At 42.6% G+C, this 20,064-nt stretch overlaps 2 protein-coding genes across 2 annotated transcripts in view; both read right to left on the bottom strand.

Moving 5' to 3' along the window:
- txlnba (taxilin beta a) overlaps positions 1–20,064 on the bottom strand; it is a 78,780-nt gene that overhangs the window by 27,313 nt on the left and 31,403 nt on the right. The window lies entirely within an intron of this gene.
- On the bottom strand, positions 14,537–16,894 carry cited2 (Cbp/p300-interacting transactivator, with Glu/Asp-rich carboxy-terminal domain, 2). The gene is made up of 2 exons (XM_035794195.2): positions 16,692–16,894; positions 14,537–16,406 (listed from the first exon to the last, which is right to left on the bottom strand). Exon 2 carries the CDS (start codon positions 16,396–16,398, stop codon positions 15,667–15,669), a length of 732 nt encoding a protein of 243 aa, XP_035650088.1. The 5' UTR covers positions 16,399–16,406; positions 16,692–16,894; the 3' UTR covers positions 14,537–15,666.

Below are 20,064 nucleotides of genomic sequence, written 5' to 3'. Positions count from 1 at the left end.
GAACCCGCTTCACCTGGAATAACTAACAAACGATTCCAGCGCTGTAGACGCAGTGTTTTTTACGTACTTGTCCGTGACAATATTGACAATCCGGAGTTCCAATGCGGCAGTTGTTTGCTAGCGGAGGACTACAGGAATGAGGTGGCTATGCTTAACAAACCAATCTCAATTCTGGAGGAAGCAAATGTAAAGCCCCCTTTACTAAGAACAGTAAAAGCACCCTTTACTGGCTCAAATAGCCAAACAATCGGCCTGTTACCAACCCTTAGTAAACTTTTGGAAAAATTGTGTTTGAACATATACAATGCTATTTTACAGTAAACAAATTGACAGCAGACTTTCAGCATGCTTATTGGGAAGGACATTCAACAAGCACAGCACTTACACAAATGACTGATGATTGGCTGAAATAAATTGATGATAAAAAATATTGTGGGGGGTGTTTTGTTAGACTTCAGTGCAGCTTCTGACATTATCGATCATAGTCTGCTGCTGGAAAAATGTATGTGTTATGGCTTTACACCCCCTGCTATATTATGGATAAAGAGTTACCTTTCTAACAGAACACAGAGGGTGTTCTTTAATGGAAACCCATCCAACACAATCCAGGTTGAATCAGGAATTCTCCAGGGCAGCTGTCTAGGACCCTTACTTTTTTTCAGTTTTTACTAACGACATGCCACACTGGCTTTGAGTAAAGCCAGTGGGTATATGTATACGGATGACTCAACACTATACACGTCAGCTACTACAACAAGTGAAGTGACTGCAAACACTTAACAAAGAGCTGCGGTTAGTTGCAGAATGGGTGGCAAGGAATAGGTTAGTCCTAAATATTTCAAAAACTAAAATCATTGTATTTGGGACAAATCATTCACTAAACCCTAAACCTGAACTAAATATTGTAATGAATAATGTGGAAATTGAGCAAGTTGAGGGGACTAAACTGCTTGGAGTAACCCTGGATTGTAAACTGTCATGGTCAAAACATATTGATACAATAGTAGTTAAGTTGGGGAGAAGTCTGTCCATAATAAAGCGCTGTTCTGCCTTCTTAACAGCACTATCAAAAAGGCAGGCCCTACAGGCCCTAGTTTTGTTGCACCTGGACTACTGTTCAGTTGTGTGGCCAGGTGCCACAAAGAGAGACTTAGGAAAATTGCTATTGGCTCAGAACAAGGCAGCACAGCTGGCCCTTAGAGAGCTAACATTAATAATATGCATGTCAGTGTCTCCTGGCTCAAAGTGGAGGAGAGATTGACTTCATCACTACTTGTATTTGTGAGAGGTTTTGACATGTTGAATGCACCGAGCTGTCTGTTTGAACTACTGGCACACAGCTCAGACACTCATGCATACCCCACAATACATCTACAGTCAATCACGGATTACAAAAAGAAAACCAGCACCGTCACGGACCAGGATGTCTTGCTCCCAGGCAGACTAAATAACTTTTTTGCCCGCTTTGAGGACAATACAGTGCCACTGACACTGCCCGCAACTAAAACATGCGGACTCTCCTTCACTGCAGCCGACGTGAGGAAAACATTTAAACGTGTCAACCCTCGCAAGGCTGCAGGCCCAGACGGCATCCCCAGCCGCGCCCTCAGAGCATGCGCAGACCAGCTGGCTGGTGTGTTTACAGACATATCCAATCAATCCCTATCCCAGTCTGTTGTTCCCACATGCTTCAAGAGGGCCACCATTGTTCCTGTTCCCAAGAAAGCTAAGGTAACTGAGCTAAATGACTACCGCCCCGTAGCACTCACTTCCTTCATCATGAAGTGCTTTGAGAGACTAGTCAAGGACCATATCACCTACACCCTACCTGACACCCTAGACCCACTCCAATTTGCTTACCGCCCAAATAGGTCCACAGACAATGCAATCTCAACCACACTGCACACTACCCTAACCCATCTGGACAAGAGGAATACATATGTGAGAATGCTGTTCATCGACTACAGCTCGGCATTTAACACCATAGTGCCCTCCAAGCTCGTCATCAAGCTCGAGACCCTGGGTCTCGACTCCGCCCTGTGCAACTGGGTACTGGACTTCCTGACGGGCCGCCCCCAGGTAGTGAGGGTAGGCAACAACATCTCCACCCCGCTGATCCTCAACACTGGGGCCCCACAAGGGTGCGTTCTGAGCACTCTCCTGTACTCCCTGTTCACCCACGACTGCGTGGCCACGCACGCCTCCAACTCAATCATCAAGTTTGCGGACGACACAACAGTGGTAGGCTTGATTACCAACAACGATGAGATGGCCTACAGTGAGGAGGTGAGGGCCCTCGGAGTGTGGTGTCAGGAAAATAACCTCACACTCAACGTCAACAAAACTAAGGAGATGATTGTGGACTTCAGGAAACAGCAGAGGGAACACCCCCCTATCCACATCGATGGAACAGTAGTGGAGAGGGTAGTAAGTTTTAAGTTCCTCGGCGTACACATCACAGACAAACTGAAATGGTCCACCCACACAGACAGCATCGTGAAGAAGGCGCAGCAGCGCCTCTTCAACCTCAGGAGGCTGAAGAAATTTGGCTTGTCACCAAAAGCACTCACAAACTTCTACAGATGCACAATCGAGAGCATCTATCTCCTCACCATGCGCTCTCACCACTGGTGTCCCCCAGGGCTCTGTTCTAGGCCCTCTCCTATTCTCGCTATACACCAAGTCACTTGGCTCTGTCATAACCTCACATGGTCTCTCCTATCATTGCTATGCAGACGACACACAATTAATCTTCTCCTTTCCCCCTTCTGATGACCAGGTGGCGAATCGCATCTCTGCATGTCTGGCAGACATATCAGTGTGGATGACGGATCACCACCTCAAGCTGAACCTCGGCAAGACGGAGCTGCTCTTCCTCCCGGGGAAGGACTGCCCGTTCCATGATCTCGCCATCACGGTTGACAACTCCATTGTGTCCTCCTCCCAGAGCGCTAAGAACCTTGGCATGATCCTGGACAACACCCTGTCGTTCTCAACTAACATCAAGGCGGTGGCCCGTTCCTGTAGGTTCATGCTCTACAACATCCGCAGAGTACGACCCTGCCTCACACAGGAAGCGGCGCAGGTCCTAATCCAGGCACTTGTCATCTCCCGTCTGGATTACTGCAACTCGCTGTTGGCTGGGCTCCCTGCCTGTGCCATTAAACCCCTACAACTCATCCAGAACGCCGCAGCCCGTCTGGTGTTCAACCTTCCCAAGTTCTCTCACGTCACCCCGCTCCTCCGCTCTCTCCACTGGCTTCCAGTTGAAGCTCGCATCCGCTACAAGACCATGGTGCTTGCCTACGGAGCTGTGAGGGGAACGGCACCTCAGTACCTCCAGGCTCTGATCAGGCCCTACACCCAAACAAGGGCACTGCGTTCATCCACCTCTGGCCTGCTCGCCTCCCTACCACTGAGGAAGTACAGTTCCCGCTCAGCCCAGTCAAAACTGTTCGCTGCTCTGGCCCCCCAATGGTGGAACAAACTCCCTCACGACGCCAGGACAGCGGAGTCAATCACCACCTTCCGGAGACACCTGAAACCCCACCTCTTTAAGGAATACCTAGGATAGGATAAGTAATCCTTCTCACCCCCCCCTCCCCCCTTTAAGAGTTAGATGCACTATTGTAAAGTGACTGTTCTACTGGATGTCATAAGGTGAATGCACCAATTTGTAAGTCGCTCTGGATAAGAGCGTCTGCTAAATGACTTAAATGTAATGTAATGTAAATGTAATCCTGTCGGGCTGTATCACCGCCTGGTACGGCAACTGCTCCGTCCACAACCGTAAGGCTCTCCAGAGGGTAGTGAGGTCTGCACAAAGCATCACCGGGGGCAAACTACCTGCGCTCCAGGACACCTACACCACCCGATGTCACAGGAAGGCCATAAAGATCATCAAGGACAACAACCACCAAGCCACTGCCTGTTCACCCCGCTATCATCCAGAAGGCTAGGTCAGTACAGGTGCATCAAAGCTGGGACCGAGAGACTGAAAAACAGCTTCTATCTCAAGGCCATCAGACTGCTAAACAGCCACCACTAACATTGAGTGGCTGCTGCCAACACACTGACTCCTCAACTCCAACCACTTTAATAATGGGAATTGATGGGAAATGATGTAAAATATATCACTAGCCACTTTAAACAATGCTACCTAATATAATGTTTACATACCCTACATTATTCATCTCATATGCATACGTATATACTGTACTCTATATCATCTACTGCATCCTTATGTAATACATGTATCACTAGCCACTTTAACTATGCCACTTTGTTTACATACTCATCTCATATGTATATACTGCACTCAATACCATCTCATTCATATATCTTTATGTACATATTCTTTATCCCCTTACACTTGTGTCTATAAGGTAGTAGTTTTGGAATTGTTAGCTAGATTACTTGTTGGTTATTACTGCATTGTCGGAACTAGAAGCACAAGCATTTCGCTACACTCGCACTAACATCTGCTAACCATGTGTTTATGACAAATAAGATTTGATTTGATACATACCAACAGAGGTCTCTTCACAGTCCCCAAGTCCTAAACAGACTATGGTAGGCGCACAGAACTATATAGAACCATGACTACATGGAACTTTATTCCACATCAAGTAACTCATTCAAGCAGTGCAATTAGATTTAAAAATAATATAAAAATACACCTTATGGAACAGCGGGAACTGTGAAGCAACACAAACATAGGCACAGACACATGCATACAAACACACAATATCATACGCACTATACACACGTAAACATGGATTTTATGTTGTAGAGAGCCCGGACTTGAACCCGATCGAACATCTCTGGGGAGACCTGAAAATATCTGTGCAGTGATGCTCTCCGTCCAACCTGACAGAGCTTGAGCGGATCAGCAGAGAAGAATGGGAGAAACTCCCCAAATACCAAGCTTGCCAAGCTTGTAGCACCATTTATTTATTTATTTTCTTCAACCTTTATTTAACTAGGCAAGTGGCCTCTGCCATGATGTTGCTATCATTAATGTGATGACGGCTATTCATTGAATAATTACATATCACGTTCAATTATTACGCGATTAAATTAATCATATAACAATTAATTAAGTAGTAATCTCCGGCACCACGGGGAAAGTATTTTTAACGAGTTACCGTTTCCCGAATTAACTAAAATATTAGAATATCTCGATATACTCTCCCGTCATCCATCAATCATTTGCTCCTATTTCAGTCTGAACGTCGTAATATCCTATAAATCTGCATGAACCCTAGTCTTCATGATGAATCAGCTTACACAAATTGGCTTAATTGTTTATTTACTAACTAATGAAATAATCACACAGGAATACATAAACACACACACAGTATAGTATTGAATATTAACATAATGCAATGAAAAGTCCCTAGTGGACTAACCCAATATGATGGCTGGTTACACAACGAAAGGGGGTGGGGAACAAAAGTAGAGGAGGAGAGACAAAGGAATTCAGCTATCATACATACAGTTGTATAATATGCTCATCGTAAATGTGGATATTTAGCACCCTAACAACCGCTCATTTGGATTTAGGATTGCAACACATATTTACGCTTGTATGTCTTTGTCGTCTCTCTCTGTTGAAAATGCCGGATCAGTCTGTGGAGTCAGTCAACAGAAATTCTCTGGTTGTGTAAGTCTCTGGTTGTCCACCAGAGGTCACCATGTCCTTTGTAGTTGTAGTAGGTTGGTCTCTGAGTGTCTGTTAGAACAGATCTTCCAGAGGTGTACCACGTGGTATTCAGCGGGCCTAGTCCTTCACTCTGTTTGTTTAGAACAGATACCCTAGAGATATATATAATGGTGAGAGGAAATTGTTCTTTGTTTCTCATCTTAAATCGAGTTTCCTAGGCTAACAGCTGCAGACTGAATGTTCCTGTGTAGTCTTCTTCTTCTTTGAGAGAGAGTTTCAGAGGGTCTTACCATTTTCTGGTATTGTAGTTTCAAACCATTTTGCCATATCCCGCTCGCGCTGTAGTTCGACTGGTCTTTAGTTTTAAACCATTTCTCAGCAGTGTAGCCACCTCTTCACGCTGTCTGGTCTGGTTGAAATGTTCTTCTTCTCTGTTGAGTTTCAGAGTTTCTAACCATTCGTACCTTTCATCGGGCATGCTTGTCTAATGTAGAGTCTAACCATTTTAAACGTCCGGCTTACCGTACGTATACCGGTCTGTAGAGATTCCAACCATTTCTACGTGTGGATGGTCCTCACGTTCTCTGGTCTAATGTACATTTTGTTAGCTGTCCTTTTATGCCCTTGTCTTGGAGGGCGGTTCCATCCCGCTGCCACAAGGTCTGTGCTCACATGTGCGTGCTTACTGACTGGGTAAAGATTTACATGAAAAACAATTATCTCATTTAGAAGGCTAAAATCACATTTCATCTTCTCACAAATAGTTTCATATTTAATTACATAAGTTCCACAACATTTAGATGTAACTGGGACATACACATTTGTAGAGTTACCGTTATTTGGTTATACCGTCCTTAATAATATCACATAACAACAACTGATCTGACATAATTGTTCTTTGAGTCCCTCCCTCCCAATTCCCACATTCTTTGTGTTGGGAATATTGTCTCAAAGTTCAACCTTTTGATGTTACAGTACTGCAAAGTCTCTCTCTGTTGTAAACAAAGGGATTTTTAAATTCCATTTCTGCAGAGTGAGAGAGAGAGTTCCTGCAAGGTATTTACGACAGTCATAAAACTGGCCAACTTCCCCCCCCTTCCTCTCTGGTGGTGGAGTCGGGGCCCTCTCTGAGCCTCACTTAGGAGGGAAAGTTATGACACCTCCATCATACCCAAGAAGACTCAAGGCTGTAATTTCTGCCAAAGAAGCTTCAACAATGTACTGAGTAAAGGGTCTGAATACTTATGAAAATGTGATATTTCAGATTTTTTTTATTATTAGCAAAGATTTCTAAAAACCTGATTTTGCTCTGTCATTATGGGGTATTGTGTGTAGATTGATGAGGGACAAAAAAACAATTTAATCAATTTTATAATAAGGCTGTAACGTAACAAAATGTGGAAGGATCTGAATACTTTCTGAATGCACTGTAGCCATCAGCAGAGAGGATCAGAAAATCTACCTAGCCAGCATTCACATGTACTTGCTAATGCGAGATAATTGCTATAGCAATACTGATCATAGGGAGGCCATCAGTCTGTATAATGGGAAATATAACTCTCGATGTCCTCCATGGATTGAGTACTTTATAAATGTCTCACTAATTACAACACAGAGAGAGAGAGAGAGAGAGAGAGAGAGAGAGAGAGAGAGAGAGAGAGAGAGAAATTTTTACATTGCACTCAAGGCTTAATTATATCAATGAGTGCTTGCAGCTCAATTGTTTATAATGTCCTCCACCTCAAAGAAAATACGCATTGGATGATGTATTGGTAGACAGCAAATTGTTGTAGCTTTTCATCTATACTGAACAAAATTATAATTCAATATGTAAAGTGTTGGTCCCATGTTTCATAAGCTGAAATAAAAGATCCCAGAAATTGCCCATGTGCACAAAAAAAGCTTATTTCTCTCAAATGTTGTGCACAAATGTGTTTACATCGCTGTTAATGAGCATTTCTCCTTTGCCAAGATAATCCATCCACCTGACAGGGGTGGAATATCAAATAGCTGATTAACAGCATGTGTAACTAGTGTGAAATGACTAACTAGTTAGCGGGATGCATGCTAATAGTGTTTCAATCAGTGACATCACTCGCTCTGAGACCTTGAAGTAGTTGTTTCCCTTGCTCTGCAAGGTCCGTGGCTTTTGTGGAGCGATAGGTAACGATGCTTCGAGGGTGACTGTTGTCGATGTGTGCAGAGGAGCCCAGGTAGGGGCGAGGAGAGGGACGGAAGCAATATTGTTACACATGATCATTCCACAGGTGCACTTTGTACTAGGGACAATAAACGTCCACTTTAAAATGTGCCGTTTTGTCACACAACACAATGCCACAGATGTTTCAAGTTGAGGGAGTGTGCAATTGGCATGCTGACATCAGGAATGTCCACCAGAGCTGTTGCCAGAGAACTGAATGTTAATTTCTCTACCATAAGCTGCCTCTAATGTCGTTAGACACTGGCCTCACAATCGCAGACCAGGACCTCTGATTCCAGCTTCTTCACCAGCAGGATTGTCTGAGACCAGTCACCCAAACAGCTGATGAAATTGCGGAGTATTTCTGTCTGTTATAAAGCCCTTTTTTGGGGAAAAACGAATTCTGCTTGTCTGGGCCTGGCTCCCCGGCCCATAGATTAAGGCCTAATATATTGATTTCAATTGACTGATTTCCTTGTGAACTGTAACGCAGTAAAATCGTTGAAATTGTTGCATGTTGCATTTATATTTTTGTTCAGTATAGATTTAACATCACACTTAACCATCTTTCTGTCAGATTGATCAAAGGCGTTTGTTATATTAAGCTGATTCAATGTATAGGGAGCCCAGAAACAAATGAATGTGCTATAAATACATATTATACATTATTTATTTTTGTCAAAAGTCTCTGTAATAGACCAGAAACTATTAAGTATCTGTGGTTAGTTTATTCATTAACAAAATCTATTATGTCTTCCATGTACTTTTCAGAAGGTTCCTTTCATCTTCGCTTTGCTCCGACTGACACTATATGACAAGATTACTTACTGCTAGGCACCAGTATAATTGGCACAATCAAACATTCCGTAGTCAACTGTGGACCTGCTCCGTCTTGCCAACTCATATTCCAGTGCTGCAGTAGCTGTTATAAAAGGTAGGATACCCTGAGTGCATGTTACATAAGCAGCAGAGATCTAAAGCATTGCTTTAATTTGACCCAAGGTGACTCTTTCCTTTTCATGGAGTTGAGTTGGAGTCCTGCAGTATGTGCAGTGAATTTGTAAGTGAAGCGCAAAGAAAGCTTGGTGGTATGATTTCAGAAAAACTTTGGGACAGAAAGCAATTGCTTGTTGAAATCAAACATACTGTAGACCAACAATCAGATGATCCGACCATGAAAGCTGACTATATGTTTGATCTGGTATTTCATGTATTGTATCTCCACTGGTCTTAGATGTGGCAAATATGTACATGCTTTTTCATCTTTGGGGATTTTATACTGTGTATCGCTCTTGATCAATGTCAATCTACATTCTGTTTCTGTCTCCTACAGCATTACAGGCCCCAGCTGCTCCCCTCCTCCTCCTCTCATATCAGATTCATTGGGAACCAAGACACTCTCCTGCTTTAACACTCCAGAGAACCTGAACATGTCATTAAAGAAAGATAAGTTGGAGAGATACACTGTCAAGGAAGTCAGTGGAGTGTATCTTGTATGTGCAAGATGAAAGTGGCCCTGTTACTCAGTTCTCCATGTGTATTTTGAATGTATAACTCCTCTGCAACGTGACTCCTCTCCAACATGATGCCTCAGAAACAGAATGTAGATTGACATTGATCAAGAGAGATACACAGTATAATAATCCCAAAGATGAAAAAGCATGTACATATTTGCCACATCTAAGACCAGTGGAGATACAATACATTAAATATTGCTGGTGCTGGGTACAAATAGAATTAAAGGCAACGCAGAGGGATCTGCACTATCCAAGGTACTCTCTCTCACCTTGGGATGGAAAGAAGAAGAGGCATAGTGCTCCTCCTGAGCACTATGCCTCCAGGGTGAGAGAGAGTACCTTGGATAGTGCAGATCCCTCTGGGTTGCCATTAATTATATTTGTACCCAGCATAATCCATCAGTTTCCAAACAGTGGCAGGGTTAGGGTGTTGAAAGTACAGATTGGTTCTTTAAATGGTGGGGATTAAGTCTTCAACAAAAAAATCTGTGCACACTTTTGAGCAAAATTAATCACAAAGCATTTAGCCTTTTTAAAGGACAGGTCACTGTATTCCTTCTACTAGAAAATGTAAACATACAAATCAGGGCTTGTTTGCACACTCGACTAGGTGTTAATGGCACACAGACTGACAAGCAGAGCAATAGCTATGGTTTTTGGCATAATGATACTCCTCTTAACTGTAATACATCCCTGCCAACTGTCCCGAAGACAGTTCTGTGTCTATATGAAGAATCATGGTCGGGCTGAAGCTGAGGTATATTGAGGTAAATCTGGAATGTTGGGAGCCAATAGAGCATATAATTTTGTCTGAGTGAAATTAATATACAGTGCATTCGGAAAATGTTTTCAGACCCCTTGACTTTTTCCACGTTTTGTTACTTTACAGCCAGCCTTCTTCTAAAATGGATCAAATAAAATAAAATTCCCATCAATCTACACACAATACCCCGTAATGACAAAGTGAAAACAGGTTTTTAGAATTTTTTGCAAATGTATTAATAAAAAAACAGATATATCTTATTTAGATAAGTATTCAGACCCTTTGCTATGAGACTCAGTACTTTTTTAAATTTATTTTTATTTTACATTTATTTAACCAGGCAAGTCAGTTAAGAACACATTCTTATTTTCAATGACGGCCTGGGAACAGTGGGCTAACTGCCTGTTCAGGGGCAGAACGACAGATTTGTACCTTGTCAGCTCGGGGGTTTGAACTCGCAACCTTCCGGTTACTAGTCCAACGCTCTAACCACTAGGCTACGCTGCCGCTCAGGTGCATCCTGTTTTCATTGATCATTCTTCAAATGTTTCTACAACTTGATTAGAGTCCACCTTTGGTAAATTCAATTGATTGGACATGATGTGGAAAGGCACACACCTGTCTATTTAAGGTCCCACAGTTGTCAGAGCAAAAACCAAGCCATGAGGTCGAAGGAATTGTCCATAGAGCTCCGAGACAACATTTTTGTCGAAGCACAGATCTGGAGAAGTATACCAAAACATGTCTGCAGCATTGAAGCTCCCCAAGAACGCAGTTGCCTCCATCATTCTTAAATGGAAGAAGTTTAAATTCCATTTCTGCAGAGTGGGAGTCTCTTCCTAGAGCTGGCCGCCCGGCCAAATTGAGCAATCAGGGGAGAAGGGCCTTAGTCAGGGAGGTGACCAAGAACCCAAAGGCCACTCTGACAGAGCTCTAGAGTCCCTCTGTGGAGGTGGGAGGACCTTCCAGAAGGACAACCATCTCTGGAGCACTCCACCAATCAGGCATTTATGGTAGAGTGGCCAGACGGAAGCCATTCCTCAGTAAAAGGCACATAAAGACTCTCAGACCATGAGAAACAAGATTCTCTGGTTTGATGAAACCAAGATTGAACTATTTGGCCTGAATGCCAAGCGTCACATCTGGAGGAAACCTGGAACCATCCTTACAGTAAATAATGGTGGTGGCAGCATCAAGCTTTGGGGATGTTTTTCAGCTGCAGGGACTGGGAGACGAGTCAGGATTGAGAGAAAGATGAATGGAGCAAAGTACAGAGAGATCCTTGATGATAATATGCTCCAGAGCGCTCAGCACCTCAGACTGGGGTAAAAGTTCACCTTCCAACAGCACAACAACCCTAAGCACACAGCCAAGACAATGCAGGAGTGGCTTCGGGACAAGTCTCTGAATGTCCTTGAGTGGCCCAGCCAGAGCTCAGACTTGAACCCGATCGAACATCTCTGGAGAGAACTGAAAATAGCTGAGCAGCAACGCTGCCCATCCAACTTGACAGAGCTTGAGCAGATCTGCAGAGAAGAATGGGAGAAACTCACCAAATACAGGTGTGCCAAGCTTGTAGTGTCCTACCCAAGAATACTCAAGGCTGTAATTGCTGCCAAAGGTGCTTCAACAAAGTACTGAGTAAAGGGTCTGAATACTTATGTAAATGTAATATTTCAGTTTTTTATTAGTAATACATTTGCTAAAAACGATTTAATCAATTTTTGAACAAGGCTGTAACGTAACAAAATGTGGAAAAAGTCAAGAGGTCAGAATACTTTCCGAATGCACTGTATACTGAACAAAAATATAAACGCAACTTGCAGTTGTTGGTGTTGGTCCCATGTTTCATGAGCTGAAATAAAAGATCCCAGAAATGTTCCATATGCACAAAAAGTATATTTCTCTCAAATGTTGTGCACAAATTTGTTTACATCCCTGTTAGTGAGCATTTATCTTTTGCCAAGATAATCCACCCACCTATCAGGCGTCGCATATCAAAAAGCTGATTAAACAACATAATATAATAATAATAATAATATAATAATATATAATAATATATGATGATCATTACACAGGTGCACCTTGTGCTGGGGTCAATAAAAGGCCACTCTAAAATGTGCAGTTTTGTCACACAGCACAATACCACAGATGTCTACAGTTTTCAGTGAGCATGCAATTGACATGCTGACTGCAGGAATGTCTAACAGAGCTGTTGCCAGAGAATTGAATGTTGATTTCTCAACCATAAGCCGCATCCAACGTCATTGGCAGTACATCCAACCGACCTCACAACAACAGGTCATGTGTAACCACGCCAGCCCAGGACCTCCACATCCGGCGTATTCATCTGCAGGATCATCTAAGGAGGGGTGTGGTGTGGGGGTAGGGGGTTGCTGAGGAGTATTTCTGTTTGTATTAAAGCCCTTTTGTGGGGAAAAACTCCCTCTGATTGGCAGGCCCTGGCTCCCCAGTGGGTGGGCCTGGCTCCCAAGTGAAATCCATATATTAGGGCCTAATTAATTAATTAAAATTTACTGATTTCCTTCTATGAACTGTAACTCGGTAAAATCTTTGAAATTGTTGCATGTTGTGTTTACATTTTTGTTCAGTATAATTAATGGGATTGCACAGCACACTTCACAAAGACAAGTGTCTCTGTTGCTAACCTAGTGTATTGATGTGTCAATTTAGTTTTTTATAGTCAATGACACCAATTTCAGGAATTATTGCAATTTACTGATAACCCTTCAACTATTCAGTCTCTCCCTGCTAACAATTCAAGCTTGTTTTAAAAGTGTGTCTTCTGAATCTAATCCTTTCTTTGTTATTAAAGGGATGACTGATTTGGAAATGGGGGAAAAAAACTCAAGGACAATACAGGGTAGATTACCTCTGGGATGAATGAGTCTCCACTTCAATATTCAGTAAAAATCTCACCTGGGACTCATCTCCCTTCACTTTTATTAGTCTCAATTATTGATTTAAGCCATGTTTAAAATTCTCTTCAAATTAACTCCCTGTAATAGATAGATAAATTAGGAGTGAACAGTCAGTAGTATAATTGCCTTAGCTGAGAAACGGTTCAGGTCTTGTCAGACAGTGAGAGAGAGCTCAACAGTTGAAGCCACCGAACATTAGCATGGTAAAGGTTAGACGCCTGCAGCGTAACATCTCAGGGTTCATTCCATAATCTCATTGAGTACTTCCTAGTGGCACTCCAGTCTAATTTTCACCTCATTTAACACCTGATTTACTTAACAAAAGGCACATCTCAATAGGTGGTCCAGATAAGTCATGACATAGCACAAGTGTGTGTGTGGGGGGGGGTTCTCTGTTGCTCCTAAATTGTTCCTCAAGCACTTCCCATCAAACCAACTCCTTGAAGTTTGCAGTTGTGTCTAAAAGACCATTTTGCTCAAAATATATATTTTTATACCCTGTAGTGTGTGTGTGCTTTACTGTATTTATATTGCTTTTCAACAGTGAAAGTTTACAAATCACTGGAGGACGTTTGTATGTGTTTGGTTCCGCTCTCTCTCGCACCATTAAGGATGCATAGAAACAGGTATTATGGACTGAAAAGTCTAAACGTCATTTCATAGTTAATTGTCATCCAAGGAAAGTGTTAAATCTCTTAAATGTTTTATCTTATTTACACTTTGGCGAAAACAATAGGAGTGTACTTATTAACTAGCTTGACAATAAGACCAACCTTTTACAATCAGCATTCAATGGCAGTGCCTTCTTACATGGCATATCAAGCATAACTAAAAACAGTATCACATTAGATCATTGTCCAATATCTGCAGTGGTATCATTGTAAATAATGAATAACACAGGTGTGTTATCTTAGTTTCAAGGACAAAGTGAAACTCTCATTGCACTGTATTTCTATGCATGCATAGTTTCAATTACAGGGATGCAAAACACTAGACTTCTTTGTAATACCTATGTAATAAGTACTAGAATGAATTGTTAGGTGGTTGGGTATTTTTAGGCTGTATGCATCATTAGTGGTTAGTCTCAGAACTACACTCTTAGAAAAAAAGGTGCTATCTAGAACCTAAGAGTGTAGTATTTCCTCACAACAACACTAACCGGACACCGAAGACGTGGATGTCGATCAAGGCAGCCCTCCGCACTTCTCTTATTCAGAGGAGTTTGGTTAAATCCAGAAGGCACATTTCAGTTGAATGCATTCAGTTGCACAACTGACTAGGTATCCCCCTTTCCCTAACTACAACTTTGGGCCCATGTGAACCAAACTGAAATCTGAATGTAAAAGGATAGTTGTTTTTTTGTCCTGCCACTATGCAAAAGTATGCAACAACAAACCCCACAAATTGAAAACACATGGAACGGATGCCAACACCCACAACCACACCATGTTCACTTCAGTAATGCACTTCAGCTGCTTTATTCATGTTTGCAAATTAAAATAGAATAAATTACAAAAATACTGTCCAACTTTCCTGGAAAGCTTCAACACAGTAGTATTGCCATGTATCGCATACACTAAATAAGCACAGTGGTGTCAATTCTCAGAACTGATGAGGAAGAAAACATCCTGTGAAATTATACTCTCTACCTTGATAACATTCCACACCATTTATTGTCCACAAAGGAAAGAGCAGGGGGGAGGGGGCCGGGTATTCAGGCAAGGAGTATCCTTTATCCAAAGACAATATTTTGTCTCACTCTTTCTACCAGACAGGTCCCATTTAAGCATGTGGACAATACCCACACCTCAACACATCACTCCCTCTGTTATTGAAGGATCCACATCTCTCCTACAATTAACCTTTACAATAACCAAGACAGCCAAGTTCACTCACACCGCATCCTGGCTGGGATACAAGCAATGTTAGAAAGACATTTGCAGGGGAGAAGAGAAAAAAACACAAGTTGCAGTTCTCTTCCATGATAGACAAATCATTTTACATTACAGATATCTGATAAGTATATCGCAACAAAATTTTACAGTATATTATTGTAGGGAACAATGACACAGCACTTGTCTAGAAGCATGTTTCTTAACCACTTAGATCATTTAGAATATGGTTCATTTGCAATTCATAATAATTCAACATCTTCTGTCATCCAAAATGTTTGAATGAGGCAGGAAAATAAATATACCAAGCACACCATTGTACATCTCTATTTTCTTTGAGGACTATTCAAATAAGCAGACAGCTCTACTCGGGTAGGTTTTCTTGATTTCCCATGTTCAGTTGTTAAATTAGGTAATGATGCATTTCATGGATTTGAAGATTTTCCTTCTGACAGACTCGATTGAGATTGTAGTGCATTCCTACTCAAACAAACTAATTTCCATGATGTATGCAGTGTAAGCCTATTACCTTCCAAATAGAGGAATTTATCTAGTATAGCCTACATGTTTGAATGGTTCTCCATTGGTATATTGCAGATCTCTCTCGAATGCTTGAGTTTAAGAGACAAACAGGAATGCTTTAAAGTCTGTTTGAGTAGATGACTGTATAAGTCCACTTGCTGAGATTTAACAACTCACTCGGCTTGGCTGTTGCTTACATACGAAGTCTGTCATGAAATCAAACTCGTTCTGTCCTAACCACAGCTCAGGTAGCTCCTTTATTCGGTCCAGGCCCATCTCAATGACCAGAGACATCAAGACCTCCTCATCAATAAAGTCCGTGTCAATGACGTTGGGGGGCAGTATTGCAGCAGGCAAATGGTGCGCCTGTGGAGCCAAACTGGACGTGCTGTGTTTCGCGTTGCCATCTCTGAACTGTTGTCCTGTCCCGTTAAGTTGATGATTCGCAGGATGCAACTCATGCATATAATGATGATGAGAGGGATGTGTATGGTGGCTGTAGTACTGCGTGTTGAGCTTTTGTAACTGCATACTTGCCGCGAGCTGTCCTTGAGTGGGGACGGCGGCGGTGGGTCCCACAAATTGAGAGCTATAGCGCGCACCGGGAGGCATGTTGCCGTTTGGGTGTCCAGCGTTTACATTTACATTCCCCGAACCCACAGAATGTCTAATTCCGTGGTTAGATGTTACATTTCCCCCTCCGTAGTGCAAATGATCTCCCATAATACCAGTAGTGTAGCCATGCTGCTGTTGCTGCTGCTGCTGTTGTTGTTGCTGATGGTGTAATGGGTTCGAGAACTGCCCCATGCCCATTCTGCGTGCTGGGTGGTGATGGTGGAGACCATTAATAGCTTCAGGGAATCGTCCATGGTTCATTGCCATCATGCGGTCTACCATTCCCCAAGCTGTCACAAATTAAAAAATAAAATTACATTTGCATCGACAGGATAAGACAAACATCATTAGCTTATCCAATAAATTACGCACAATGAAAGTGGAAAGGATTATCACCCAGTAAATAGTCTGGCTGTTAAAGCCTTCAAATTATCAAATGAGAAAGTATTTAGAAGCATACTTCCCATGCAAAACATTAATATTAAACACTATGTATAAAATGTAACTGCAGACTGGTTCACAATAATAACAGAGCTGCAAGGTTGTATCAAATGTCTCCGTGATATTGTAATTACTTTTTTTCAGTGTATAAATTTCCCGCAGGTCACTCCTAGGCTGTTGTCCATACACAAAACTTGACTGGATCCCTTGGATGTGGTTCCGCTGTCAGCACAGCACGAGTAACTATATCAGTCCAGTTTATGCGATATGTAGTCCCAACTCAGTGAACACTGTGCATTCTGAAAACCAAGATAGCGTACTTTCAACCTAAGCTCAGAAAAAATAAAAAACTGTTTCAAGCGCCCTCGCCCAGTGCTGATATACTATACAACCAGTCATGGGCGGAGCGAGCCAAATCTTGAATCTGACGAGACGAAAGTCTGGATTCAGGATCGCAAAAAATGTGGAGCAGAGCCTTCGCCACCCTCCCGCACCAATCGCCTCCCGCGTTCACAGCAGAAACATCGAGTCACATTACCTCATTGCAGCTATTTCTGTTTAAGGCAAGAGTGGGAAAACATGAACTCACTTTTCACAGCTTTGGAAAGTTCAACATGCATAGAAGCTGTTCCCCAAGTTTGCGCAAAGAGGTGAGAAAATGACCAAATGGACAGATTATTAGGCTATCTATTGACTCCTAAAACTGTTCAGGATCTATACATGTACCAATTCATAATGTGTTATCCACGAGTTTATCAACCTTCATAATTATAATTACAGAATCAACTATCCTGAATCATAATGTTAAGAATGACAATGAGATGCTCTGTTAAGGTAGGCTATAAGTATACAGAATACAACACTTTAACAGTGTAGATTTAATTTGTATTAATAAGCGTTTTTATATCAGTATTTGACATTTCTGACATGTTGAGAGACACATGAATACAGTTGTAACAGTGGAAACAATCCAATGCTTTTGGAGCCTTTGCTGGTTCCATGTTTTATGAATATCCAAACGCTTCTGCAGGCGTGCGGTACGTGCGCCCTGCTCCTAGCGGTTGTCACCGATGTTTTGATCAGCCAAACTCATGCTCAGTGCTCTGTAAACAAACCTGATCACCTCAACCAATGTAATGTTTTGCCTCAAACCTGACTATGCTCACTGCTGTGCACAAAAACATATCCTGTTGCTTCTCCTAAGGGTACAAAGCACATGCGGCTGCTGAGTGGAGGACAGCTCATAATAATGGCTGGAATGGAGCAAATGGAATGGCATTAAACACATGGAAACCGTGTGTTTGATATATTTGATACCATTCCCTTGATTCGGCTCCAGGCATTACCACGAGCCCGTCCTCCCCAATTAAGGTGCCACCAACCTCCGGTGGTACAAATCACATTTTATTGGTCACGTACATACACATGGTTAGCAGATGTTAATGTGACTGTAGCGAAATGCTTGTGCTTCTTGTTCCGACAGTGCAGTAATATCTAACAACTAATCTAACAATTCCACAACAACTACCTAATACACACAAATCTAAAGGGATGGAATAAGAATATGTACATATACATTTACATTACATTTAAGTCATTTAGCAGACGCTCTTATCCAGAGCGACTTACAAATTGGTGCATTCACCTTATGACATCCAGTGGAACAGCCACTTTACAATAGTGCATCTACATTTTTTAAGGGGGGTGAGAAGGATTACTTTATCCTATCCTAGGTATTCCTTAAAGAGGTGGGGTTTCAGGTGTCTCCGGAAGGTGGTGATTGACTCCGCTGTCCTGGCGTCGTGAGGGAGTTTGTTCCACCATTGGGGGGCCAGAGCAGCGAACAGTTTTGACTGGGCTGAGCGGGAACTGTACTTCCTCAGTGGTAGGGAGGCGAGATATAAATATGGATCAGCGATGACCAAGTGGCATAGACAAGATGCAATAGATCGTATAAAATACAGTATATACATATGATATATAATAATATAATAATATAATAATATAAGATGAGTAATATAAGATATGTAAACATTATTAAAGTGGCATTATTTAAAGTGACTAGTGATCCATTTATTAAAGTGGCAATGATTTCAGGTCTGTGTGTAGGCAGTAGCCTCTCTTTGTTAGTGATGGCTGTTTAACAGTCTGATGGCCTTGAGATAGAAGCGGTTCTTCAATCTCTCGGTCCCAGCTTTGATGCACCTGTACTGACCTTGTCTTCTGGATGGTAGCAGGGTGAACAGGCAGTGCCTCGGGTGGTTGTTGTCCATGATGATCTATTTGGCCTTCCGGGGGCATTGGGTGGTGTAGGTGTCCTGGAGGGCAAGTAGTTTGCCCCCGGTGATGCGTTGTACAGACCGCACCACCCTCTGGAGAGCCTTGCGGTTGAGGGTGGCGATACAGCCCTGCTGGATGCTCTCAATTGTGCATCTGTAAAAGTTTGTGAGGGTTTTAGGTGACAAGCCAAATTTCTTCAGCCTCTTGAGGTTGAAGAGGCGCTGTTGTGCCTTCTTCACCACACTGTCTGTGTGGGTGGACCATTTCAGTTTGTCCGTGATGTGTACGCCAAGGAACTATCCACCTGCTCCAATGCTGTCCCCTCGATGTGGATAGGGGGGTGCTCCCTCTGCTGTTTCCTGAAGTTCACGATCATCTCCTTTGTTTTATTGACGTTGAGTGAGAGGTTGTTTTCCTGACCCCACACTCTGAGTGCCCTCACCTCCTAACTGTAGGCTGTCTTGATGTTGTTGGTAATCAAGCCCACTACTGTTGTGTCGTCTGAAAACTTGATGATTGAGTTGGAGGCTTGCATGGCAATGCAGTCATGGGTGAACAAGGAGTGCAGGAGGGGGCTGAGCATGCACCCTTGTGGGGACCCAGTGTTGAGGCTCATCGAGGTGGAGATGTTGTTTCCTATCTTCACCACCTGGAGGCGGCCCGATCAGAAAGTCCAGGACCCAATTGCACAGGGCAGGGTTGAGAACCAGGGCCTCAAGCTTAATGATGAGCTTGTAGGGAACTATGGTGTTGAATGCTGAGCTGTTGTCAATGAACAACATTCTTACATAGGTATTCCTCTTGTCCAGATGGCGAATAGGGCAGTGTGATGTGGACCTGTTGGGGCGGTATGCAAACTGAAGTGGGTCTAGGGTGGCAGGTAAGGTGGAGGTGATATGATCCTTGACAAGTCTCTCAAAGCACTTCATGATGACAGAAGTGAGTGCTACGGGGCGATAGTAATTTGGCAATTTCAGTTCTGTGCGAATGCCGCCATCTATCTATGGTTTCTGGTTAGGGTAGGTTTTAATAGTCACATTGTGTACAACATCTCCAATGCACTTCCTTATAAACTCACTCACTGAATCAGCATATAAATCAATGTTATTCTCTGAGGCTGCCTAGAACATTTCCCAGTCTGTGTGATCAAAACTATCCTGAAGCATGGATTCCGATTGGTCAGACCAGCATTGAATGCTTCTTGCCACGGGTACATCCTGTTTGAGT

Source organism: Oncorhynchus keta, chromosome 19, assembly GCF_023373465.1.
Source record: "Oncorhynchus keta strain PuntledgeMale-10-30-2019 chromosome 19, Oket_V2, whole genome shotgun sequence".
Classification (NCBI taxonomy): domain Eukaryota; kingdom Metazoa; phylum Chordata; class Actinopteri; order Salmoniformes; family Salmonidae; genus Oncorhynchus; species Oncorhynchus keta.
This window is presented reverse-complemented; position numbering and strand designations above follow the sequence as displayed.

Excerpts from the sequence above, each read along its gene's own strand:
- cited2 (XM_035794195.2), bottom strand. The coding sequence starts at position 16,398 with ATGGTAGACCGCATGATGGCAATGAACCATGGACGATTCCCTGAAGCT.